At 38.5% G+C, this 20,807-nt stretch overlaps 2 protein-coding genes across 2 annotated transcripts in view; both read right to left on the bottom strand.

The window, feature by feature from the left end:
- The window catches only part of epha8 (eph receptor A8), a 162,287-nt gene that overhangs the window by 69,788 nt on the left and 71,692 nt on the right, over nucleotides 1–20,807 (bottom strand). Inside the window, exons 5-6 of the mRNA XM_072382925.1 lie at nucleotides 19,486–19,635; nucleotides 13,414–13,729 (exon numbers count right to left, since the gene is read on the bottom strand). Of these exons, the coding sequence (XP_072239026.1) occupies nucleotides 13,414–13,729; nucleotides 19,486–19,635 (466 nt within the window). The remainder of the gene's footprint in view (nucleotides 1–13,413; nucleotides 13,730–19,485; nucleotides 19,636–20,807) is intronic.
- The window catches only part of cunh1orf50 (chromosome unknown C1orf50 homolog), a 274,707-nt gene that overhangs the window by 209,244 nt on the left and 44,656 nt on the right, over nucleotides 1–20,807 (bottom strand). The window lies entirely within an intron of this gene.

Genomic DNA, 20,807 nt, shown 5'->3' with positions numbered 1-20,807 from the left:
TCTGAAATGTAAGAACAGGGCAGATCTTACGGTCAGGTCAGCTCCGAACCACAGGTGATAGCCTGGTCCCACTGGGTCTCTCTCGGTTCCGCGTCTCGCGGCCTTCGTTGTGGTTGACTTTCAGGGACTGGACCGGTCGCTTTCCTGCGCCGGAGAATAAGCCTTCCTTCTGGTGGCTTGAAGACGAGCGGGTTAGTGTGTCTGAATTCACCGCAAATAATGATAAAACTGTCCAAGGGTGGAGTTGGTTTTGGTTGCTGCCCAACTCTGATGAGGTGAACTTAAATTCACCAAAGATTGACAAAAAGGCTGACAAGCTGAACGCTGGCTCCTTTTTCTGATCAAAAATAGGTGAGGAGGCTGCAGCAGCAGAGTTTAAAACGTGCTATAGAGAGGAGACAGGATGACGGACAAACAAAAACGCAAAAATGTATCTTTCTACTACATTCTTCTCTTTCTGTCTTTGTTCGGACCTTCTTCTTCCATCTCATCTTCCTCTCCTGCCATTTTCAAAGACTCTACGCCAGACTCTCATTCCATTAGTTAGAGCTCTCTGCTCTTCATCTTCTCTATTGATCTGGACCTTCAATATTCTCTTTCAATATTCCGTCCATGTTCTATTTAAGAACTTATGCGAACTGGGCAATAACTCTGACTTTTCCTCGCGGGTTCCGGAGTTTGATTCGCGGAGGCGGGGCATGACGTAGGCCTACGCTACACTTTCAGCCAATGGTATGCCTAAACCTGTTGTGACGCCTGCCTGGGCGTGTTTTGTAAGGCGACCTGCAAGGAGAATTCGACTCCTGCATTCCTCCGTCTCATAAACATTTGTTCAGAGGATTCTAAAACACCATAACTTGTTAAGATATAAAGGGAAAGATATAGCATAAACTTAGGATATAAAGACATAAAAACAACATAACATAACAAAACATAACATGATGGTTATGAGTCTCAAAATTCAGATGGATATCTGTAAAGTTATGAAGTATGAATAACGAACCAACCAATGTTATTTGTGTTATAGTTGTTGTTATCTGTGTTAAACACAGAATACAATAAGAAACAGCTGAAGCATTGGTTAATAGTTGCATTATTTCATATAAATGTCACATGTCATATGCAAGTTGTTGACTTAGTTTTGGGTTTAACTATTCAGAACTACGGACCACTCGGGGGCAATGTGGCTCCATAAGCTGATTAGTAATTTTCCAAAATAATAATATCTTCCGTATCGTTCCACGTACGATCATGAAAAAGGTATTAAAATGCAGCTTGTGATATCACAGAACATGAAATAACTTGTACAAAGATACAAAGCACATTTAATACAGTTTCAAGATTCAGCTAAAAATTGATTATGGGTGAGATCCTTTTGAAAGGTCCATGCTGCGTCTGTCTCTGGCTTGAATCAGAGTCAGGGCAAACTGTCACCATTGTTTACTTTGAACCCTATAGGGTCGGAGGGGTCCTGTTCTGGTTTTCCCCAATACTCTCCTGAGAGGGTCCGTTGTTTGTTCAGCTTCGTTAGCACTAAGCTATTAATGCATTTATCTAAATTTATGGCACAGGTCTGTGGAAAGAGGGGCTGAGAAAACTCCCCCAAAATGCTTTTGTGGGCAAAGGTTGTTGTAAATTTCTCTTCTTTGATGCAGAAATCCCCCATCTGGTATTTCCACATTGACCATCCCCACAAAAGAATGTTGCAGTCATTTAAAATCTTAAGTTTGTATTAAATTCCACACTTGAGTTCGCTACACTATCCAAAACTGTTATCATGATAGTCATCAGACCAGACCTGATAAGGGGAGACATTTTTAACAAAGAAGTGACCTGAGTGCTTCATCTGAACTGAGAACAGCAAGCAACATCAGGACATCAGGAACAGCTTCTCCAGTTCTTCTCCTTCTTCTGAATTTGATAAAAGAATTTCCCATGTTAGTTAAAGGGTCATTTTAAATGAATATGTATGATGGTGTGGAGAATATTCATTGCAAATTAAGATGGGTCGTTTTGCTTATTTCCTTTAAATCACACATTGGCCTTGCAGCAAACCTACCTGAATAATTTAACAAATAAGAAATGTAGCATTGTCTCTGGAAATTACTAATCTAACCAATTCTCTTTAGAGATTAAATCCTAAAATGTACTGTTTGGAGAATTAATTGTCTCCCTTCTAAATGAAGGCAATTTAGTTTAGAATGTGTTTAATCATGTGTTTGTGTTCATTACTCATATGACATTTTTCTTTAAGAGTTGTGATTATTACTGTGTAATTCTGAACTGTAAAGACAGGAATAAACCGCAGCTGACACATCCACACTGCAATAAAAAGTCATTTTCCTTCAGTTCGGAAAAATGTTTTCAACCTCAAAGTTGAGCTGAAGTTGATACAAATCCCTGGTGGAATGGTATTAGAGGCCGGTGTCACTCATAATGGTCTTGTGTGCATGTGTGTCTGTGTGTGTGTTTTCACACTAGGCAGCTTTCCCGCCCTGAGGCTGGGAGAGTGGGTGTGCTTCTGGAGCCTCGGTGTCATCTGCCTCCAAACAGTAACATTGTTGTTGATCAGCAGTTGTTTACAAACTGCCAGGAGGATGGAACTAATTTGATCACTCCGTATTCCCCCGTCTCTGCCACTCTGGAGACCGTTTCAATTTGAGCTCCTTATACGTTCGCCATAGCAAGCTGCTACGAGTTGATTCTGACAGCAATTATGAATATCGTGTTCTACTCAAGTGGTCATGAGTCAGGGAATAATGAAGTTCTCACCGAATCATCTGTTCCCCAAATCATCTAACTGCATCTTCATTAGGAACTTTGCAGCCTGGAGGAAACCATAGTGGGATTCAACGGAAAGACGCAGCAGCTCAGCAGCACTGACAAACAACTGGATTGATTGCTTAATTTCACCTTGAACTAATTAGCTGAAACTGCAGGTGTTTTTGTTTAGCAGACATCAACTTTACAGCTGTCTATCTAATGACTACAAAGTGCTTCATTTCACCTACTTACAGACATATTTTCAGATTTATTTGACACAAATAAAAGCAGCAAATGCAAGTTTAATTTTTATTGATATAATCATTAGCTACATTTACATGCACATATATTTCTGCAGTCTGATTAGAGATTCAAACAGAAGTGTTTACATGGAAACAAAATAAAGAGATCAGATAAGTTGTGCATTTACATGCTGCAAAGCATTTAGTAAGAATCCAACTCTATATAACTCCACATACAAAAAGTGGATCTGTCAGGTAATCTGCAGAACATATATAAAAAAGGAATAAAAATGTCTAATTTTAAAATGATCTGGACAGCACAAAGACCTACACAAAGAGACTGAGAGCGGACCTCTCCAGGAGCAGACCAGCATTGACTGGTGTGGAACGATGAACCGTATAAATATTTCATCAAGATCTTCCACAATCTATAAAAGGGGACATATTTTGATAATATAACTTTTTTTCTGTGTTTGAGAGTATATATTTGAGTGTCTGAAATTTTGTGGCGGCCGCCACCACCAAATTCCTTACAACCACCAGCTCACGGCTGGTTTTCAATCAGTAATTTCACCAAGCGTTTCCCTGTAGGGATGTGTCATTTCATTCATATGTAACTGCAGTTGCACGTAAGCACCAGTAGTGGCGGTGGCGCTGTGTCGAAATTCATACCAGCCGACATGCCAAACAAAGCATCTTTTAACACCACGTCCAGAGAGACGAAGAAGAGGAAGTTTTCACTGCAACAAACACGGATGATGAAAACAGATCGACAAAAAAAAGGGTTAGTATTGTTTCTTTTGCACCCAAAAGATACACAATACAATAAGGCACAAGACTTATTTTGTAACCTGAAATCTGCTGCTGGGGCGATTTTTTCAGCACCCCAAGACCATAAAATTTTGCGACACTGATTGGCCAAATATTTATTAATTTGCGCTGGCAACAGTACACGATTGGCTGTTTGGCTTCACTGCTGGGGCGCTCTGACCAGAGCTATAGAGTATATACTCTATAAACATCCGCCACTGGTTACATGCTACATAAATTCATATTACCAGTATTTGTTAACGATATCAGTTTAGCAGGTATGGCGAAACACAACATCAGCGATTTTTTTACAAAACGAGAAGAGGAGAGACAGGACAGGTGAAGGAGTGTAGACACTGAAGACAGGCAGCTAAAACACTAAAACACAGCTAAAAGATGTGGTAAATTTTCAGTACTCAAAGTTGTAAGATGTGATTGAGAACACTATCACAATTCATGTTTACACCAGAATAATGCAAAGTTTATAATACATGAACTTTTTTTTAAGATAAAAACACCCCTGCGCAACAGACGTATGGAGAGGCACCTGGATGTATGCTGTAAGGTGGCCAAACCAGGAGGTCTTTGAGTAGAAAGATTGCATCAGGAGGTTCTACAGGATGAAACCAAGGAGGCCCAAATGTTCTGCCACTGGCTTTTCCTTGTGCAAGTAAATGGTGGTTAAGCTGCCATGTAACTTAACTAAAATGTTCACCAAGGTACATAAAAAATACATGAATATGCTTTAAAATAATTCTTGTCGTTTTTTTTAAAATTCATGTAATTAAAACTCCTAAAATATTGAATTGAGCCAGTAGGCACGGTACATGTGCACCTCTGAGCCCACGATCGGTACCACCACCACCTCATTTTAATCCAGGAAAAACCCTGGACTGTGTATGTGTAACAACCACTTTTCATCAGACTGTTTTAACAACTGGATCTAGTTCAATGCTGGATGGAGAAACTGAGCCACAAAGTGGGATTAGCTCCAGCTGTCAGTGAAATAATTAGTCTGTTTTTTTATTGATTTATATTTCCGTTTAGCAGTAGTTCATATAATGTCTTAACTAATGAAGATGACATACACTAACTTATAAGGAGTTATTGGTGTTATTGTTTGAAATATTAACGTTATTGTTATGAAGCTGCTTAGTTAATTAGTAAATTAATTTATTAATTAGAATGTTTTTGGTATGATTTGAGTTATACCTTAATTATTTTCGTGTTTACTGTACTAAATTACGTACTGGTTGCCCAGGTTTTGATAACAGGCAACGTTCATAAAAAGACACAATATGATATAAACTGGTGGCAGCAACAGCCAGCATGACAGCGTGTCCTTAGTAAATACAAACACACATGAACTAACCCTTCTTTGACGTCCTGTTCAAGCCTTGATGGTTGAACCTCTCTGGGAGCCTCTTCTTGTTTAGGGTCTGAAACTGATATAGTTGCTCGGTTCTGTCAGAGACATTTTTTCTGTCAGAAAATGTTCTTCTTCTCCCAAGACTCAGTCTGTTGTGATGGTAAAGCGAAGCTGTGTACTTTCCCAACAACAACCCCAGGAAGGGGAGGGAGGGAGGGGAGGGCTGGGGGAGCAGTTTCTCTCTCTCTGCTCCTACAAACAGGAGGTCTTAGGAGAGCTGTTTCGGCAGGGGTGAAAGAAGGCCCACTGTGCTAAACTAACCTACCACCATCTTAATCGGACCGTGGAAAATTGTCAACTTTACCTCTTCTAAGATCCCAATAAAGAATTCTCACAAACCAGTTTAGTTTTGGTCTATTTTTAGACAGCTTTAGACAACTTCTTCACCTTGTGAAATTCATCGCCACTCCCCACTCCCACATGGTTTGAGAATGTGCAAAAAGAAAAAAAACTATTTCAATCAGAGAGAGACTTAAGTGTATCCATGGTAACGTGTTACCTGTTGAATAAACTCTCAAAATGTTTACACAACTTTGCTTAATCTGGTTAAAAATGTAATCTGACTAGATCAGATTGGATTAGTCTGATGTGATAGATGGGTTTACATGAATTTTTACTTTGATTGGAAGATTAATTAAAATCGGTCTGTGTAAACATAGCTATTGAAACAGATTTTTTGTGAACAAGACATTTTTGCAGTTAGACATTGTCCCTTTTCACAATTAGAACATGGGATAATGGCTGTGTTTTACTTTCTTCTCTGTTTTCTGTGAAAAAGCTCAGTGTTTTAAACAGTATATTCACTCCCTTCACTGTGAATAACAACACTAATCTTAGAATCATTAATCATATGTTGAGTGACAGCCTAAAAGACCTTAGGGAACTCAGACCAGTGAGGGTGCTTCACCCTGTCAGAAACCCTCATGCATAGGTCAGTCTGTGGGGTTTCAGTGATCCAAGTGTGCGTGTGTGTGTGTGTGTTTCTGTCACCTCTGCATATGTGCATTGAACAGTATGTTTGAAGGGCAATAGGCAGGTGCTCAAAGGCCAGAGCAAGGACAAAGTCTGCACTCCTCTCTGTGAGTCTGTTAAAACTGAAATGTAACAGCGGAATATTAAATGCTCCTTCTTGTCTGCTGCTGCCTTTATCCGATATTTCTGTGCTGCTGCAGAAACAGATAATGATCACATTGTAAGGCCGACTGTCACACCTTCTCTGCTTTGATGCCTCACGCCATTTTATTCAACTTTGTTTCATATCTCTGCAATCCTAATAATGCCTTTTTATTTAGATTCTTTAATTTCACTCCCTTTTTTCTGCTCACCTCTCCTTTTATTCATACTGCTTTTCTTTCTCTCCTTCCTCTCACCCACTGACACAGAGGAGAGTTTGCTGACACGAGACTCAAAAAGGCTCTGAGAAATCCCTCAATCCCTCAGTGTGTGGAGAAGCCAATAATTGTTGTCTGCCTAGGAGGGAAAGGTGAAGAATTACAAGAGCTGCCAGGAAGGCACACTTTCAAACACACACACAGGCACACATTCTCACAGTATGATCACACACACAAATCATTTGAGGACTAAACCAGAAGAACAGAGTCAGGACCACTCTTCCTTTCTTAGAGTCAGTCAGCATATTCACACGATTATCATCGCCGAATTCACAAATGTATAATTTCTGCCTGAAATGTTACTTTTTTTTTCTTGATTGCACGTGTTTTCATTTAAAAGAAGTTCAAAACTCCTCCCACAGTCAGTGAATAAGAGATGAGACAATCTTTTTTTATTGCTTTCACACTAAATGTATTCAATAACCACATTTTACAAAGTTGATGAATAGATTACATTTCAAGCTTAACCTGTGAAACAAAATGTGTCACATCAGGTCTTCAGATTGATGTTTTTAAAACAGTGCAGAAATCATTTCACATTTTTCCAGCAGCTAGAAATCTAAGTAGAGTTTTTTTGTTTGTTTGTTTTCAGATTAAAAGGGATTTTTTTCATTCACTGGTGACAGATACTTCCTGTAAACATTACTCGGCTGATCTTATTACCATGTAAATACAACCAAAGCAGAATGGTGAAATTTGACCAGGATCTGTCCTTTGACTCACATATAACACAGGTTTCTAGGACTGCCTCCTTTGTAATATTTCCAAAACCAGGAACATCCTGTCTCAGAGTGAGGCAGGTCCACGCATTTGTTACCTTAAGATTGGACGTTTTTAATTCTTTATTATTGGGCAGTCCCAAAAATTCTCGACAAGCCTCCAACTGATCCAAAAAGCTGCAGCCAGAGTTCTGACAAGAACAAGCAGGATAGATAATATTTTTTTCCAGTTTTACCTTCTCTTCATTGGCTCCCTGTTAAATTCAGAATATAATCTAGAATACTTCTTCTCACATTTACAGTTCTTAATGATAAAACTCCATTATATAGAAAATAGAAAAATAGAAATAGAAACATATTTTATTCATCCCCCAGTGGGGGCTCTCAAAGATCTCACAGTACGATAATTTCCCATACTTTGTCATTAACTTGTGTTTCTCTTTCTCTGCAGGTATCTCTGGTCTGGTCTTGTGGTGGTCATTGTCCCCTCTTTCCTGTCCTCTCAACCTCCAGCCAATCAAGACAGACGACCACCCTTTCTGAGTCTGGTTCTGCCAGAGGTTTTTTCTTGTTAAAAGGGAGATTTTTCTTTCCACTGTTGTCTCATACACGCTCAGGATGGGGAATTAGATCAAACAGAGCTTTCGATGCAACCTGTTGGTTTCCTAGCTTGGCAACTTTTTTTTTTAATTGGTTCTGTATGAATTGGACTCATTTGGAATTGAATGAATTAGAACTGGTTGGTTTATGATTGCATTACAATAAATTAGATTGTAATTGGCTTGAATTTAGCTGTGTCTTTGAGGTGCATTAAGATTATATTCGCTGTGATTTGGCACTACATAAATAAAAAGTGAATTTAATTGAATTGAAAAAAGAAAGCTCAATTTCTTTCTTTTTCAGTTCTAAGGTTCTATGTACTTCAAATGATTAACACACATGAAAGATGACATAAACATCTCTGACAAACAAACTAAGCCAAAAGGCAGAAATAATGTCCACTCTTATAGGTTTGATAGGAATTAAGAGGGTAAATAGCAGTCAGGTGCTGCTGATTGAATGCACTTGATCAACTGATCATCAACAAGTGTGAGCACCTCTGTAACAGTAGACGTTTTGTCAGTTTGCTGGTCTTGATCATTCAGTGGTGTGTTAACACAATGCCAAGTAGGAAAGACATCAGCAATGATCTTAGAGAAGCAATTACTGCTGCCCATCAATCTGTGAAGGGTGATATGATAATTTTCCAAACTATATGGAGTCCATCATTATACAGAGAGAAAGATTATTTACGAGTAGAAAGTATTCAAGAGAGATCTCAATTTCAAATTCAGCCCAAGGCCAGACTGTGCAATGTTCAGAGAAACTGCAAAACACCCAAAAGCTACATCTCAGACTCTACAGGCCTCAGTCAGATGTTAAGTTCATGAAAGTACAATTAGAAAAAGACTGAACAAGTATGGCTTGTTTGGAAGGATTGCAAGAGAAAGCTTCTCTCTTCTCTCTAAAAAGAACATGGTAAGTTAAAACTGAAGAAACAATAAAATTTCTGGAATAATGTTGTTCGATGTTTGTTCATAATTCACAGCATCACAATTGGAGAAAATGATTTGTGCCTTTATCCGAGGGGTTGAACTGTTTAGCTTCTAATACAGGAAAAAGACATGTTGATGCAACATATTATTACTATTGTGTCTGTTTTAACACAGTCCAAGATAGGTTCCTAACCTTTACAATATAGGTTGTAATGTGTGACTCTGCAATGAATCCAAAACTGAATCCAAAAATTACGTTTCAAGCTAAAAGTTCAGCCATTTTCAGATTATTTCAATGTAGTGGCAAGAAGTTAATGTAGTTGTTTTAATCTGTATTAATGTAACTACAAGCTCTCTCAACTGGAATTTCCTCTAATTCACCAATAAATCAAACAAAACTATCAGAGAAACAGAGCAGTTCAGTGCCAAAGGGCTGTGGTCCACTGACTGCACACGGCTCACCCACATGTGGGAATACAAATTCTGTCCTCCCCCGTCTCTCTTCCATTTTCTGTGTGCACATGTGTGTCTGTTGTGAGCGTCTCAGGGTGGAATGGGTCGGCTGAGCTGAGTAAATGTGACCAGAGTAAGTGTGTGTGCCTCATATCAGTGTGTCCTCAATTGCTCTCACTGTATGGGGCACTTAAGTCCATTCTACACTGGCACTCAAAAGCACACTTACACACACACACACACATACACACCCCCGCACACAAGCGTACAGCACCTCCCCGCACACATACATGCACAGCTGCACTCACACAGATTCAGTGTTTTGATGTAAACTCAAGTGGACCAGTGGTTCAGTCAACCACTCCACTGCCATCTCCTCTTTTTCCCATAGTCTTTCATCGCTTCTTTCCTTGTGACACTTTTGTGCATGTCACGCAATCCTGTGTTGGCACACACATGCACACACATACACACACACACACACATCATGTCATTCTCTCAGCCACAGTCATGCACCTTTGTCAGGGGAGAACCATTTAGGCACGCTCATATACACACATACTGTATGTCCACGCAATCCATGTCTGATACTTTCCCCCTCTGCACACACACACCCACTTGCATGCCTTCACTACTAGGTCGACTTCCTCTCATCATCTCGTGCCCTCCCCTCCTCTCTGGGTCTTGTCTGGTCTTGTGTGTGCGTGACTGTGGTTGGCTTTGGCGAGGGTGAATTAGCACAGCGACCCAGTTTTATATAGAAGAGACAAGACGTCAGTGGAGGATGTATGAGAAGCTACACTTTTTTTCCCTTTCCACTGTAAATCCACTCTCTGCTCAAGCTGAGGTGACATAAAGGTAAATAAAATATGAGGTGAAAACATCACCACTAAGAAGGATTATTAGAAAGTAAATGAAAAGCATTTTTAGATATTTCCTCTTTAAATGTTTTTTACATTGTTGCTCTTCCTCTCTATCTCCTTTAAAAAATATGCTATCAAAATCCTGACCGTACCCTTGGATATGTAAAGTGTCACATATAAAGCAGCCTTCAAACGTGAATCAGATCTGTTCCATGAACAGAACGTGATGTGAGGTGGCTTTTCCCTCCTCCCTCTTCCTCTGCTTTCTTGCTTGGGTTCTGCTTTAAATTTCTATGGTGATGCTAATTACCTGCAACTAATTATAGAAAGTCTGTGTGTGGCCCTCTGAACTGGACACTTACCCATATAAACACACCACTTCCTACGCCCTTAAAAACACTTTGATGAGGGACCCTAACTGAAGCGAGAGGCTCTGATTGGTGAGACACAACAGAGATTTATGGGTGTGCATCGGTGATGGGAGAAAGCAGTGGAAGAGGCTGAGGGGGGTGCAGGCGAAGCTGTGTTGCGTGTCTCGTTCGCCTCGTTTAGCTGACAAACTGCTTTTAGCGTTTAATTATCCCTCGGTCTGAGATTAATAGGTTTTAATTACTGTTACCCATGGCAACATGAAATACGTTCAGGTCTTTGAACGGGGCCAGCCGGCAAAAAAATCAAAAAGGACAAAAATAAACAGAACGCTTTTTTAAAAAGAAAATAAATCAAGATTTTCCATCTCAAACGTCTCACTTTTTATATATTAACAGCAGCTGAATGGATGCAATAAACACAAAGCTGCCCTCTGCATTTTTCTACTTGAGTTAAATGTTCTAGTAAACCTCAGAAAACCTTTTAACCAAACCTTGAACCTCTTCATGTCAGTTGTAATTTTTTTCCACGGGATTTAGAGAGTTTCAAACAGACTTTTTTATTCATTCTAAAGGTTGTAACCTTTACAAATTCATGTGTTGCTTCAAAGGCTTTTATAATTCCTTCAGATTCTGAAGAAACTGCTGCATCGAACAAATTAATGGGTAACTGAAGCTTGCATGCATATTTTTCCTCTCAGAAAACAGGATGGGTGATATGATAAAAAACTGTGAGTTTTGTTCAACTGGTCCAAACTAGTTTTTCTAGCATTGCGAGGCGCAGCCTAAACAAAGCTGAGAGACTGTACTGCTTTTCTGACCTTGAAATGGGCGTTGCCTCACTGTGTGGCTTTGTTCAGTGGTCCCAGTTGTGCAAACAGGTGAAGCACTGCACACTGAACGGTGGGGTTCTCAGACTAACACTGAGGACAGACAGCCCAGCACAACAGCACATCTGCTGCTGATGACAGTCTGCCACCACTTGAGAAGCTATTTCAGCAAGGGCAAACTACATCATTATAGTTAATGCACAGCAGTTAAAGTATAATACTTACAGTTGAGATAAATTACTTTCATCTAACAATGGAACTGTGGAAAATAACATTGTGTGTGTTAAAAGCAGTAATGCCTACAAAATAGTTTTTGTCAAATCAATTTGAGTTAATCTTGTAAACAACCACCCACACTCACACAAATTATCATTCGTTGAAACACATCTTGATAAAAGATGTTGCTGTGTCACATTTCACATGAAGATGGGCCAAAACCCCTTTTCTGGTGCCAACCAGGGGTGTGAGTATCATGTGTAACGAACACCTGTTTCACTTTCTACATGGTCCAAATGTAAGCTGCTACAGTCATTCTAACAGAACAGAGTCAGAGCAGAACAGTGATGGGTTAATTTAACATATGATCAGTGGTTCACAAAAATCCAACAAAACGCATTATTGAATCATACATAACAGCGCTATCCAAGCGTTCCTCTTCCATGGTTTTATGTGCAATAATTAGCTGCTAAACAGAGTCAATTTTTTAATTCTTCTAAGTCAAATCAGTTAACAAAAACTTTGAAAACTGTTTGAGCTGCAGCGGAAGGTTCTGCTTTTGATGTTTTTCTAGCATTTTCAACTGCTCTCAAGTAAATATTCATGGCAAAGCATACATACATACAGAAATGTGTGTGCTGGCTTCTCATCAGATAAACAGCCGTGATGGTGGAAATGGCATGTTGAGTTGATATACTGTTACTGTAGCACAATTAAACCCTCACAGTATAACACTGATAGTTCCACAAGCTTAAACATGTGATATTTTTAGCTGCTTTCATCCACCGCCACAATGTTTTACATAACCATGACTGCATGTTGCATTTCCTGGTGAAGCTAAGTCTTGATTTCTGGACTGTACTTGTCATTTTTCTCTAAGACTCGCTCAGTTTTTCAGAGCAATGATCATTGTTGTTGCCATTCTTTTAACCTATTTCACACCACATATGCAAGTTGGAAAAATAAAAACAAAAGTACAAGTAAGATGAAAATGGTGAGAAAATGTCAAAGTGGAATGTTCAATAACTAATTTCATATATCACTCTGATTAAGTCTGTAGAGTTTACAGTTTGGGTCGCTCTCCTCCATCCACCCTCTTATCCTAATGAGCGTTTTCCTTTGCGTCTCTCCTTGTGTACTGCATACCTTAGCACATCAAGCTATTTAATGAATGTCACTTTTGTAAAGGAGCACTACAGTTGCAACAGGGTATTAACTGACAGCCCTAACGAGTCACCGCAATTCAGTTACAGTTCAATGAAAATCATCAAAGAGAAAGTAAAAAAACAAAACACTTCCCTTACTGATTGGCCATTGTAGATTCTTACACAATCATATAGGTTCACTTCAGAAATGATTTCTCATACATTACCCACAATCAGCCAATCAGAGTCAAGTAAGAGGTCAAATGCCTTTGGAAATGTTCCAGCATGGGATCAGTCAGCATTCGACTTACCATCTGCTCTGTTCCCCAAGCAGTCATGAGTCACACATCACTGACAGAAAAGCATGTGACCTATCTTTAAAGCTCCTGCCTTTTACGGTACCTGTAATTTATAGCAGCTTTGGAAATAAAGCTAACATCAGAGACCTGCCACCACAGAATCCTGCAACTGGTCCTCAGTTCATTCTACACCACAAACAGAATCCATCAAAATATGATTGAATAATGCTAAAGGGAGCTCCATATTACGGTGGTTTATTTTGCACAAACGCCCAATTAACAGCTCTCACACAGACCTTAAAAAAATAGACCACAAAGGTTCCGTTTAAAAACTGCATCAATCAGCTTACCTACGCAGGAGTCTCTGTGCTCCTCAAACCCGGCTGAGCACACGCACCTCCCGATGGGCACCAGCCACTCGCCCTCTGCGCTGCAGTACATCTTAGGCGTGTCCCTCTCCTCGGCATGATCCACACACTGCCCCCTGAACTCCACCAAGGAGGACGAGTCAGCCCCCGTCACCACGTCAGTGAAAACAGCCAGGTTGCGGCTCACACCCACGCAGCGTTTGTAGTACACCCGCACAGAGGTGAGGGCGATGCAGGCGCCGATGTCCTGGAAGGCCAGGTAGAAGCCTCGTCGGGTCAGAGGGCCCACACCTCGCACCTGTGATTAGAAAGGACAACTTTGACCCACCTGTGAATTCTGAAACAGCATTTCTACAACCTGTCAGCATTAACACCTCAGTTAACTAACCTATTTTTATAGCTATACACAGGATACACACACATGTTGGAACCTTTTTTTCAGCTCAAACAGAAGTTGATCCTGTGATTTCTTAACAAGTGTAACAGTGTGAGTGTCTGGACTGGTGTTGAGTGTAGGGCTATAGCAGTGATTAGATGTTCTGCTTCAGGTAGACTGACTTTCTCAGCAAAGTTAAACTGAAACATAGTTACAAATTTACAATATTGCTTTTGTAATTTATACCCATGCATGCAGCTCTGAGTAATCTAATCAGCTGCTGCTTAGCAGTATCTCCCTCTGACATGTTTACATTTCCAACTGGTTGCATACTTAAGATGCATAGTAAAGAGCTCTTTGTGTCCATTTTCAAAGAATGTTCTAGCCCTTTACTATCAGCTTTTGGAGCATAGGGAGATACTCTACAGCTGCTTATTGCCAGATGCTCCTGTGTACTGACTGTGATAACAGTAAATACCCACGGGAAAAATTATTAGTGCTCCATTATCAACAAGTACCGTGAAATGCATGAAGAAGTCGAAGGGGAGGCTGAACGTTGGTCACCTCGAGACCAACCTACGGCTGTTTTTTTTACTCTCTTCTTTTGATTCAGTCTGTCATTAGTTTGCCTTCCTCTGCTTTGCCTTCCTCTCAAATATCCCATTTTTAAGTAAGATCCTTGAAAAAGCTGTTCTTCAACAGCTTAATTTTTTTTTTTTTACCACAAAATAACTGCTATGATACCTTCCAGTTTTAGACAGCACCACAGCACTGAGACTGCTCTGACCTAAGTGTTTAACTTTGGGTAACTTTGGGTAACTCATCTGAGCAGACAAGAATCACATGTGGAGTTTCCCAAGGTTCCATCCTGGGACCTCTTCTGTTTAACATAATAATAAGATAATAAAGATAATAAAAAACAACAAAATAAACTTAAGTATTTAAGTCCAGGTTGCTGACACATCTATTCTCAGCTACATTTGAATAAAGCTCCAAATAAGCTTGAGTTTCAAAACGCAACCATATTTTAACTACTGATTTTATCATCATTTACATTTTTATCATTTTATTATAGTTTATTTTATCTTATATTTCATATATATAATTTATTACATTTTTATTCAATCTTATATTTATTGTTCTGATTTTATCTATTGTTCGTATTTCTTTCTTTTTTGTTATGTAATAATCCTTTTTATTTCTACTGCTTTAATGTCTCTGTAAAGCACTTTGAATCACCTTGTTGTTGTCACGTTTTAAGTTTTTTTTTGTCATGTTTACAGGTTAATTTCTTGTCATGTCTTTTCCCTTGTCACTTAGTTTCACTCAAGTCACCTGTTTCTGTTCAACAACTGCACCTCATCATTAATCACCTCCCCACAGTATTTTGTTTCCAGGTTTCCCTCACTCATTGCAAAATCCTCACTTTAACTTCCATGTTCACGCTTCATTTGTCAGGTCAGGTTTTGCCCCATGTTCATCCATAGTCTTGTCTTGTTTGTTTAATTCATAGTTAAGTCTTGTTATTTATTCATAGTCTTGTTTTGTTAACTCACCATTAATTATTTTGATATTCGGCTCAGCCGCGTCTTTTGTTCTTGCCTTGTGCTTTTTTGTTGGAATAAACCTTGTTTTTTGAAGTTCCGCATCTGGGTCCTCCCTCTCGCACCTCGAAACATGACAGTTGTTGAATTGTGCTATACAAATAAACTACCCTTGCTTTGCCTTTGTTACACATTAAAACATTTACTTAATTTCAGTTTGGACATGAAAGCACTCGGTTTGGGTTTGGAAAACATCATGGTTAAGTTTCAGAGTACCTAATAAGATACGCTTTATTGGAAAGCTTGATCAATGTTTTCCATATTGCCATGGCATCCCATCCTGCAGCTTACCACCTTATAATACCATGCATGTCCAAAAACAGTTTTTCAGTGAAGTCATCCTTTTATCTTTACTGCTCAGTACTCACGACATTGTTTTAAAAGGTTAATAGACTTTAAAAATAATGCTGTGAGTAAAAGTCAGATTGAACACTGTCAGATTTAACTCTGTCAAATCAGGTTTCATAGGTTGATTAATCGATATTGTGATGTGTTTTAAGGTTATTCGATTCATAAAGGATTTTGTCCTTACTCGACTTGTATACTGCAACCTTTTACCATTTCTGGCAACAACATGTTTAAAAAAATAATGTCTAATTTAAATTGCTTTAAGATTTACAATAAGTATATAGGAACCATTTGCCCTCTGAGCTGAACCAAAAAGTTAGTAGACTTGTTAGTAGAGTTAGTAGAAACTTGAGTTTCTCTGCTGCAAACTACAACAGAAAGTGTTATTTTGAATTATCTGGCCCTGTTAGGATACACTTTTCTTTTCACTGCAGTGACCCCACCAGAATCAAATGTGAAATGGTGCCGTGACTCAGTACTCTCAATAAGACCCACCGTTTAGTTCTGTCAAAAGAGACTCAGCAGCCGCAGTTCATATTTCATTCTCATATTTTCTCTGAGTCAAGTGCTTTGATGAACACAAAGCATGGATATTTTATGTCATAAGTGTCATGGCTCTGACATGTCATTAGTGTTCAGTTAGTAGCTTTGTTTACACACTGATTTGATGAGGTGAAAAGATATTTCACCATCAAACTGACTCGCAAAGCTCCCAATGCATCAGCACCATGTGTGGATTAGAAAAATAGAATAAGTTTGTAGGTCAGGTTATTATTGGGATGTTTTTGTTGCTATGTCATGTAAGAATTAGGGGGTATGAAGTTGTCATTTAAGCTGCCCCAGGAATATTAATTTCCCTTTATTATGTACTTCCATTATCCAGTTATCACAATGTTAAGCAGTGTCTGTTTGTTTGGAGAAAAGGGAAGATATGCTGTATAATTTGTTTTTCATTGCATTACCATGCATATCATAGCATTACCAATTCATCTGTGGTTAAACATAATGATGAAAGAAAATTACCTTTTACATTTTCATTCATTAAATATGCAGATTCTTCATTAAATGTCCAGAATTAAGCAACAATTGTCATGTTTGAACTGTGGACAGTTTTAGCTGCAGTGTTTGAAGCAAGCAGAATAAAAAGAATGAGGAAATATGACAATAAGGCTGATATCAGCCTTAAATTTGACATCAAATAAAATACAAAGTAACATTGAAAAATAATGTCCCTAAAACCTCAGAATACATGTGATTTGTAATGAATTTCAACTACGTTTGAGTACACTCTTTTAGTTTAGTATGTTTGAGCCACAGAAAATGCTCCTGAATAGAAGCTGCAGCAAAACTCTTCTCAGGTTCCGCTAAGCAAATAAAAAGTCAATTTATGTATCTGCTGGCAATGTGGGTGTACACTTTGATCCTTTAAATGCATGACAGCATTTTAGAAGTGGGTCTATCTTTACATTATGTACAGCTAAATCAATTCAACATAACAACACACTCCAAACTGATTTACTTGGCCCACGTCTACGTGTGCAAAAATTCAGCTTTATAGGATGACGTTGGTGATATTACTGATAACAAATCAAACGGGAAGAACTCTGCCAAAGACGAGTTAGTCTGAAACAAACTATACCTTAAAAATCTGACTTTAGCAGGTACAAATTTTATATATATATATGCTGGGATCTATTTTTGGAAGCAAATCAATCCCCACTGATGCTTCAGTGAGTAATTCTGGCAGCAGAACTGTGTATGTGGGATTTAATAAAAATAAACTACATGCACTGTATCTCTGGGGGATGAAGGAATAAATCACCAATTGCAACACTATGTCTGAATGATATGTTTTTATTAGCTTATGCCCAAATATCAGAGCTCTAAGGCACAGAGGAATACAGCACAATATATGAAGCTTTCAGTAGATCCTAGTAGGATCAATTTAGTTTTGTCTTTGGTGTCTTTATGGGATTTGTAGATGCCAAGATTCTTATTTTAATATAAGAAGCAGGAACGATATAAATATATAATGCTACAGTTATACCATTCAGCTTGTACCTGTATTTGTGGTGTGCTTTGTCTCCCTTAATTTACTGCTATGGTAGAAAATAGAATAGTTCTGCCAAATTGCAATAAATCTGTAAGTAAAACACAACTGTGTCACACTCAAATTAAATGTTATTTAGTTGAGCTACAGTACTCTACAGACGTCTTGAGACACTCCTCATTTCTTGTTAAATTTCCAGAAAAACTAAGGATAAAGGTGTAGCAATTTATCAAAACATTCTCAAACATAAATGGAAACACTGTGTATAAGGCTAAATCTGAGTTTGTACAATTCTAAAAAGCTTGAAAGTCAATATTTGGTCTGAGCTCCTGAGCTAACACAGCTTGAACTCTTTTAGACAAGCTCTCTGTCATTTCTTTAAGTAGTCTTCAGGAATAGTTCTCCAGGCTTCTTGAAGGACATCCCAAAGCTCTTCTTTGGATGTTGGCTGCCTTTTGTTCCGTTCTCTGTTAAGATGATCCTAAACTGCTTCAGTAATGTTGAGGTCTGAGCTCTGGGAAGGTTTCATCACTTTATAAGACCTGTTTCCACTGATTTTCAGTCCACTTCTTGTGTCATTTAGCATATCTCAGCCTTTTCTCTCCGATTCAGAAAGGCCTTTTGACAGCCACCCTTCCATGGAGATAATTTCTGATGAGGCTTCAGTGAAGAGTAGATGGATCAACTGAAGGTCCAGATGCATCTCTGAGGTCCTGAATCAGGTCAGTGCTGGATACTCTCCTGTTACACTGCACTCCATGCTGAGATATGTCAAGTTTACTCGCTGTTTGAAAACCTCCTCATTGCTAAAATATACTATTTTATGTCAAACTGTATTGTTTTTAGTATTCTTTTATAGATGCCATTAAAGAAATGGAAACAGTTAATGTTTTGGACAGACTGTTAGTCGAAATGGGCCTAAACATACCATTTTGATTCATTCTTTGATAAGTTGTGTGTGGAGACACAACACTGGCTCATCATTATGCAGTATTTAATTCCATTTTATTCCACCTTTTTTTTCAGAAAGTCTGGGCAACTATTAATCAAGACCACTTTAAAAGATTAGAGGAAGGTATGTCTCCTTGGAAGTAAAATATAAAGAAAAGAGGGGTGGCTCAAGACTTTTGCACATTGATTTAAGTCAAGATTTCATGTTAAAACTCGGGTTGGGATGAACTAATAACTCAGTCAATTCCACAACTTTCTTTAGCATTTTCAAATTTTTCATATTTTGGCAACACAATAGGAACAAAAGTGAAAAAGATCTGTGTAATATTAAGGCAGATCATTGTAGCAATTCAACTGCAACCTAATTCAAGGTTGGCTCTAAGGACAGAGAACAATAAATCATATAGTGTCTCTTATAGCTTACATTTCTATAACAATGTAAGTTATCAATTGCTGTGTATTTCTACAGTCCAGTATCAAATTTAAAATGGTTATCGATATCAAAGTATTTCCCAAGAAACCACAACAAACCCTGACATTTATTTACTCATATAACACAAAACAACTTCAATGATGAGAGAAGAGGCTGCACAGGACTGTAGATTCTCCCAATTTGCTAAGAATTGAAAAAAACTTGCAACCCAAAGTCAGATGTTGCTTTAAAGATCCTGGGATAACATTTCTCTGTGGTACCAGTCAATGTTATTTAAGGTTGTTTCTCATACCTCAGTGTTGAGCTTAAGTCTGCGGACTCCCAGGTCCACCCCTGTGAAGCTCTCATCAGCAGCAATGGTGTCAATCTTAATGAACTGGTTCTCCCGTATGGCTGAGCCCACCGCTCGGTCTGACTCGTAGTAGTATAGGTTGAAGGTTTCCTGCACATGAGCAAAAAAGGGCAGTAAGCATTCTGTTTGTGTTCATGTCAGTATTATAAACTGAGTAATGAATATACAATTAATTTTCTCTAGATACAAGCTCAGATTTCAAGTGTAAATACAAGAAATAAAGACAAACAGAAAGGGGTTGAGACACTGTCGGTCTGAATCCAACTGAGAAACAGTTGGAAAAAGACTACAATTTCTGCTTCCATGACTGCATTTTCTCTGATAATTGCACGGTCTGACTTTGGGGTCAACTTACTGGGACATATATTCTTGGGAAGACTGGCAACTGTCTTGACGGTTTTCCATAAGTGAATAATCTTTCTCACTGTATACAAATAGACATGTTGTTTGGAAATAGCCTCGAATTGTGTTTAACAAAAAAGGCGGATGTCTAAGTTGCATAAAACATTTCAACGTACTCAGAAAGAAAGCAGAGATTGCAGCTCAAACGTTTTAAAACAGTTTTCTCTGTTTATTTGGCCTATAGGCTGCATTTTATCCTGATTATCACAGCTAAAACCATGGATGAGGTAAATTTGGACAGCATTATTAACATGATCTTTCAGATTCCTTAGTTGATCACAAGCTACATTAAGCCACTGCTACTGAATGTGTACCCATTTATGTGACTGCTGCAGTTCAAGCTTGCACTGTGTTGAAAGTGATATGTAAAATTTACCAGGGTCTGACCTTTACAGCAGCAAAAATGTCATATGAAAGTTCCAGGGAGCTCATTCAGACATGACATCACCATGTTCAGTTGCCACCAGAATAATGGAAAGCAGTGCATGTCTGATAGATGCTTTAATATTTCAGAAGAAGAAATAAGGTGTTCCAATTATTATTAATCCGGTTATTTCTCATGTTGAGATATCAACAGTCAGCTGATGACAATAATAAAGTCTGAGCAAGCACCTTTGTTTAGAATGGTAAACAAGCAGATTTCACTAAAAGTTCTTAGAATGTTAAAGAAAGTCATTCACTAATCAGACGGTTGATGGATTGAGCTCCAGCACCTCCAGAAGCCATGATGATGTGGATTATGAATTTAATTATGATGTAAATCATTTTATGCCAATTATCTCAAAATGGCATTTAATGGCTTTGATTAACATTGACTTATATAAATCTCTTAGATTTTATTCAATTCCTGAAGGAACAAC

Source organism: Leuresthes tenuis, unplaced genomic scaffold, assembly GCF_036924035.1.
Source record: "Leuresthes tenuis unplaced genomic scaffold, fLeuTen1.0.hap1 SCAF_3, whole genome shotgun sequence".
In the NCBI taxonomy this organism is placed as follows: domain Eukaryota; kingdom Metazoa; phylum Chordata; class Actinopteri; order Atheriniformes; family Atherinopsidae; genus Leuresthes; species Leuresthes tenuis.
This window is presented reverse-complemented; position numbering and strand designations above follow the sequence as displayed.